Source organism: Sinocyclocheilus grahami, unplaced genomic scaffold, assembly GCF_001515645.1.
Source record: "Sinocyclocheilus grahami isolate Dianchi unplaced genomic scaffold, SAMN03320097.WGS_v1.1 scaffold47.1, whole genome shotgun sequence".
Classification (NCBI taxonomy): Eukaryota; Metazoa; Chordata; class Actinopteri; order Cypriniformes; family Cyprinidae; genus Sinocyclocheilus; species Sinocyclocheilus grahami.
Window position 1 is genome coordinate 4,237,071 of NW_015505226.1, and position 6,984 is coordinate 4,244,054.

At 39.9% G+C, this 6,984-nt stretch overlaps 1 protein-coding gene across 7 annotated transcripts in view; it reads left to right on the plus strand.

Moving 5' to 3' along the window:
• The window catches only part of LOC107582762 (inactive ubiquitin carboxyl-terminal hydrolase 54-like), a 187,014-nt gene extending 186,103 nt beyond the window's left edge, over positions 1–911 (plus strand). For 4 of the 7 annotated variants that reach the window (XM_016268753.1, XM_016268754.1, XM_016268755.1 and 1 more), the window contains one exon: positions 127–911. In XM_016268753.1, the coding sequence (XP_016124239.1) occupies positions 127–279 (153 nt within the window). In that variant the 3' untranslated portion in view covers positions 280–911. The remainder of the gene's footprint in view (positions 1–126) is intronic. The other 3 variants (XM_016268750.1, XM_016268752.1, XM_016268751.1) reach the window with 1 other exon arrangement.
• Positions 912–6,984: the final 6,073 nt, after the last annotated feature.

Consider the following 6,984-nt stretch of genomic DNA (forward strand, 5'->3'; position numbering starts at 1 on the left):
TTCAGCATGGGTGCATTTAATTGATCAAAAGTGACAGTAATAAAAATATTTCACAGTTGTATTACAGTTTCTTAAGCAGCACACCTGTTTTCCACTCACTAACTATCATTTTTCTGTCACATTAAGCCAAATATAGTCTCAGAGAACGTTGATGAGAAAAGACAGTTGGCTCGGATCCCTTCCATCATTGTTACATCAGAGTCCAGCCCCTCCAAACAGCTCCAAGGCGCTTCGGTGGACGCAGCCTCTGTCACTGCGGAACCTGCTGGGATTGACTGAATATGGGCTGCACTACCATTTATTTATACTTCAGTACTCCATCTTAACAGACTCTGGGTCATCTGACTTATCCCTTCCTCCTTTTTGTCTCCTTTACACAGGGCTAAAAAATTAACCTGCATGCAGTCACAACTGACATCTGAAGTGTCATTATTGTTGTACTTTTGCCTGTTTTGAGGTAGAAAATGGGCAACCACAGGCTACAGGGTCTTTATTTTTTTTACAAGAGGACACCCTTTAAGGCTTCTTTTAGTGGTGTGGAGATGATCCTCTCCTCTCAGGGATGAATATGACAGTTCTGTGGGAAAAGCAGCAATCAGTGTCTCAGTTATGGATTGACACTGCTCAGAATATGTCTTCAGATGCATCCATCCCTGCTTCATCCATAAAAAGGTTGTGCTGTAGGCCATAGGAATAAACAGTTCCTTGTGCCTGCACAAGATCAAAAATAACACATGATGTGACATGAATATTCAAACGCCTAGTTTTTACATAGCCAGAAATTTTGGTCAATGAAGTGTAGAGCCCTGTCTACAGGTGTAATCACTCTATGACAGAAATGTGGATCTTTTAATGTTTCTTTCAAGGTAAAGTGTGTAATTTTGTTATGTACATACGTTAAAATGTTTTAATTGTAATGGCTTATAAATTATAAATGGATGATACTTTACTACTTTGTCTAAATAAATTAAAAATAAAACAAAAATAAAAAAATCAGTCATTCTAAACGATTAAATTTAGGCATCATAACAATGTGCAGTCTAAAAATATATGTTAATTTTCAGATTTGATAAAGATTACATTTATCAAGGCTTTATACAGATTTACTTTACCTTTGCTGTTATCCAATAACTATACATTACTAATATTGGGAGATAAATATGGTACAGATTGTTTTGCAACTCAAATTCAGTTTTAAGTTTTAGGTATTCCCACCAACATCATAATAAATCAAGCACATTGAGAACCAATTACATCTTTCTTGCTGCTGATTGAATAAATTTGTAGATTTTCATTTTGTAGATTTTTTTTCCAACGCTGTATGGCCAATACATATATTTGTATATCAATTATTGAATGTTAAAATGGACGTGTGCTCAACAAATTATCTTGACTGTATGATTTGTCATGCTTTTGAGTTGTTGCCATGTTTCTCTATCCACATGTGAATATTCCCAATGGTTGTGATTTACCTGCATGCTTTCTCAATGTAAAATAGGCTCCTTTGAAATATTTGTTTTTAATTGATTCTCACTTTCCATGCAGGCTACAATAACAACAAAACCCACATAAATGTGAAACATTGTCTTTTAAATTCAAACGACTGGTCTCAGAGCCTGTGGCTCTAATGAACTGTAGATGCAGATTTACCTTTCTGCTGAATATCAGAGATGCTTTAGTGGGATTAATATGCCAGCGTCTAGGAGTCTTTAGGGATTAGAGGGGAAACGCTTTTAACAAGATTAGTTTTAGGAAAGTGCTCAGCCAGAACGCTCCATTGCTTTTAAAGGCTGCTGTGTTCTCAAAGTTGCATACACATTCTCAGATAATGGTCTCTGAAGCAGTTCAAATGCACTGTCACTCTCACTGTCTCTCCTGAGAGATATGTTTACCTTTCCATTTTGAGGTAAATGTGCTTCATAGATGAATTTATGATGTACTATGGGGCAGTGGTGGCTAATGGGTTTTAAAATAGAGGAGGCACACTAATTGTATTGGTCTGGGGATCCTTGCCGATTATTATTATTATTATTATTATTATTATTTGCTTAACCACTTTAAAATGGCTTTTTGGTTGCTTTTAGTCAGAAAACGTAAAGAAAACGACACACATACAGCAATATAATATAATTTCACTTACCTGGCCTATCACTTGAAGCAAACATCCATCCCTTCTTAAAAGTCTGTGTTAAAAGAGCTGACTGCTGTAACGTTAGCAGCTTAGGTGTGTTCTCCCTTTATTTTTAATTTGTATATATACTGTTTGAATGACAGCTTGGTAAATCTGTTGGCGATCAAATATTCAATATCGCTACTCACTTGGTACATTATCAGCACAGCGGGAGATGTTCAAACTAATATCATGTAATTTACGTCTCTATGATAATTGGTTGATACCAGAAGGGAGGCTAGCCTCCCCTACGAGGTTTCTTTTCTCAACACTCCTCAGCGCTGAAAGTGAACACTCGATGGTGATTGGCTAATTGTTTTTACCAACGGAGGCACGAGAGCTCAGCTCTCCCCCGGCCTCCCCCTCCCCTTCTCTATCACTTAGCGGTTGTAATTACATCAGCAGATTCGGCACATTCGCGATAGAAAAGCGGCGCTTTCCAACATCAGTAACATGTTATTATGGTATTACAGCTGTGAAATTACAAACAAAAATACACATTCTCAAACATGAATTGAAATTAATTGTGAATTTTATTAACATTAAATCGTCCTCCTCCCATTTTCACCTCAACATTTTGGGGAAGCTGTGCCTCCTCTGCCTCCCCCGATGAGCCGCCACTGCTATGGGGTGGGTTCGCATATTTATTGATGTTGCCAGAATGTTCACCTGATTAGCACCTCCTCATTTAGCGGTGACACACGTTTAGCAGTGAACACATACTGTATATCCAGCCACTCACAGTTATCATGTAGGTCAATAGTGTGTCTGCTGACTTGCGTGTGATTTGTTGTTTGGACGACGTTGAGTGACATAATCAAGTGCTATATGAATGATAAGTAAACTTATCAGCAAAAGGCACCGGTTCATACATTTGATTAGTGATAACATTGTCATGTCCTCGTTGCCCTTTCCTTTCCTGTTGTCTTGAATAGTTTTGATGTTGGCCCCAAATTATGTTAATATGTGCCTGGTACAATTCATACAGTATTTTTTTTACTGTTTACCAATGCACCTGAAAATGGTGGATGAATTTTGAAAATGTTCAGACCTTAAATATTTCTCACTGCTCATAAAAATTAATTGGCATAATTTTTAATTAAAGCAACAGTAAATATATATATTTTTTACCTTAACATTTCTTTCCCACGTTTCCCCAGATGTCTGTTCTGAGAGTATATTAGTTTGGTGAGCGGGTACAAATTCTGTGAAAAGGGTGGACACCGCTAACAAAAATGTTTTTTTTAATGAAAGTTTTTTCTTCGTTGTGCGAAATGTTAAGGGAACATTTCAATTGATCATTTTGCAAGCATTGTGGGAACGTTACTTCTGAAAGTTCTCTGAAAGTTTTGTACAAGTAGCATCATTAAAAATCATTTAAAAACATTCCATGAATGATATACAAATAATATTTTTGTGCTAACATTTTGTGAACATTGTTAAAGACCAGATGAAACTCTGAACAAACATTCTGTTAACGTTACTGGAAGAACGTTTGTTAATCAACTTTGAGAGAGCCTTGTCAGAATGTTAGCCAAAGTTCTGAGAATGTTCCCTGTTAGCTCGGAGTGCCCTACAGCAGCAAACAAATGCCTGTGTACAACTATCTACAGTAATTACATTATATATATAGGACAGTGAATTCCAGTGGCTCCAATAGTGAATGTAGGGGGCTCCAAAGTCACACAAATACACAAAACTACTTACAGTAGCTTTAAATAATGGAACTATTTTGCTGGTTTTCGTATTTTAATTGTGATAAACAGTGCAGGCCTGTCACAAAACATGAAAGCCCATTGTGACAAACGTTCATATGTTTTGGGAGGTGAAAAATCGTCCTAGATAAACTTGTGGCTTTATGATTCTTGCATTTTAATTTAAACCATTTGCAGAGAGTAAACCAAAGTGTGTATGACTCAGGTTGTGGGTTAGGAAGCCCAAACACCCTACAGGTTCCACTGATCAAACCACAGCTATCAATTTATATAGTCCTCACCTCAGCAGCCTCTCTAACATGGAAAGAGGCAGAAATCATTATGTAGACTTGCAAATGTATTCTAGACAAGTGGTCCAGATTAAGTAATGAGTGGCTGTTAGGCAGAGGTGCTGATGGCTGCTGTCTGGTGTTTTGCACCTCAGGGCACAGTAAGACCCTAATTCATTAGCCCAGATTAATACCACAAACTCCCTTTCTGAAGCTTTCTGTTTATATTCATCCATTTATTTTTCATTGAACTACTAAACATTTATTTTTTCTCACTCTGTTTGGATCAATACTAAAACTGAAGGTTCAGCGGTTTAAAAAAATGAAAAAGTAAAAAATCTATTTCCACCCATAAACCATAGACTTCCCAATGGTCTGGAAAAAGCCTTGAACAGCATTTAACTATGTATGTAAGCAGTTGGTTATGGCTCTGCATTAATGTAAGATTAAGTCTGTCAGACTCCTACAATGAGTTCTGAACAAGGTCACCAGCCCCTGGAGATAAGATTAAAAAGTGTACACTACATGCTATTGACTTTTTCCTTTGTTGCAATTTATAATAGAGTACAGCCTGGACACTCTGACCTAAATTGTGACCCTGGACCACAAAACCAGTCTTAAGTCGCTGGGGTATATTTGTAGCAATAGCCAAAAATACATTGTATGGGTCAAAATGATAGATTTTTCTTTTATGCCAAAAATCATTAGGATATTAAGTAAAGATCATGTTTCATGAAGATATTTTGTAAATTTCCTACTGTAAATATATTAAACTTAATTTTTGATTAGTAATATGCATTGCTAAGAACTTTATTTAGACAAATTTAAAAGCAATTTTCTCGATATTTTGATTTTTTTTTTTTTTGCACCCTCAGATTCTAGATTTTCAAATAGTTGTATCTCGGCCAAATATATCCTATCCTAACAACCCATACATCAATGGAAAGCTTATTTATTCAGCTTAGGTGGTGTATAAATCTCAATTTCGAAAAATTGACCCCTATGACTGGTTTTGTGGTCCAGGGTCACAGTTAGAGATTATCTGAGTATCTCTGCTGACCTTATGTTGGGGTTGCTGTAAAACAATATTTAATGGTTCTAGCATTGGTATTTAAAATGTATTTATGTTTCTTTACATATTGTTTTTCCTAATCAGTAAATCTTGTGTGATGCTACTGTGTTTTCTTCACAACTGTTCGTCATGCACATTTTGAATGGCCAAAAGCATAAAAATCTTAATCCATCTTGCAATGAATGTGTGATTTCACTTTAATTTATTGGATGATGCATTTGAGTGATTTATAATGTTAATAAATATTAAATTCTAATGAGTATTATGAGTTATGCTTGCATGTAAAATCTATAGTTATGCTTTTTGGTTTTCAGGAATTTGAAATTATGTAAAATGTGCAATCTAGGTCAAAATCGTCTCTGGTTACGTATGTAACCCTAGTTCCTCGAGGGAACGAGACTCTGCGTCGGAAACGCTAGGGGAACGCCCTTCAGCGTGACGGGCTCTGAACCTCATGTGTAATCAGACCAATAGATGGGCGAGACGTCACGGCGGGTGACGTAATGACCAGGAAGCTATAAAAGCACGTGCGGTGAGACCAGCGTCAGCTCCTAGGATTGAAGCAAGTGCTGGCAGGGACGCCGGAAGTATGGCACCGAGACGCAGCATCTCGTTCCCTCGAGGAACTAGGGTTACATACGTAACCTGAGACGTTCCTCTTCAGGAACTCGAGCTACGTCGGAAACGCTAGGGGAACGAGAATGCCCACGCCGCCAGACTTCTAAGTCTCTGCCTAGTGTGGAAGATTGCACAGCTAGGGCGAGAGGACAGAAGAGCCAGGAGTGGCTCGCAAGTCTAGACCATAAAACCTAATAAAGGTAAGGGGTGTGGACCAACCCGCCGCGTTGCAGATGTCCTGCATTGGAACACCCGCTAAAAAAGCCTTAGAGGCTGCCACACTACGAGTTGAGTGAGCCTTGACCCCTAACGGCGAGGGGAGATCAGAGGACTCATAACAGCTGGAAATGGCATCCACTATCCACCGACTGAGGGTCTGTTTAGTTGCCGACAGACCTCTCTTAGGGGGACCGTAACAAACAAGCAACTGGTCCGCCCTCCTCCACAGGGCAGTTCTGTGGACGTATGCATCCAGTGCACGCACCGGATACATGCAGTTTAGCCTCTGCTGGTCTGGATCCTCAAAGGGAGGAGGACTGAAGGCCTGGAGTATGACAGGCCGCGGTGTAGAGGAGGGGACCTTAGGGACATATCCCGCTCGTGGGAATAGAAACGCTTTGGCCAGACCAGGCGCAAAGTCTAGGTAAGATGGGTCCACTGAAAGGGCCTGCAGATCCCCAACTCTCTTGAGGGAAGATATCGCCAGAAGGAAGGTAGTCTTTATAGTAAGGAGGCGATCAGATATCTCCTCATTAGGCTCGAAGGGAGGCCTACAGAGAGCATGTAGCACCACAGCCAGGTCCCACGTGGGGACACGAGATCGCACCGCGGAGGAAACGTGTAACTAGGGGTTGTCTACCCACTGACTGGCCACCAAGAGGGGCGTGGTAGGCCGCAATAGCTGCCACGTAGACCTTCAGGGTGGAGTGGGTCAGCCCTGCGGAGAAACGGGCCTGCATGAACTCCAGCACTGTACCAAGTAGGAGAGTTAACTGGGTCTAGCTGGTGGTCTGCGCACCAAGAAGTGAAAAGTGTACAGTTTCCTCGTGGAGGGAGCTCTGGATTGGAGGCTGGTCTCAACAACCTCAGTTGAGAGACCGGAAGCTACAAGTTGTGCCCCCTCAGGGGCCACACCCACAA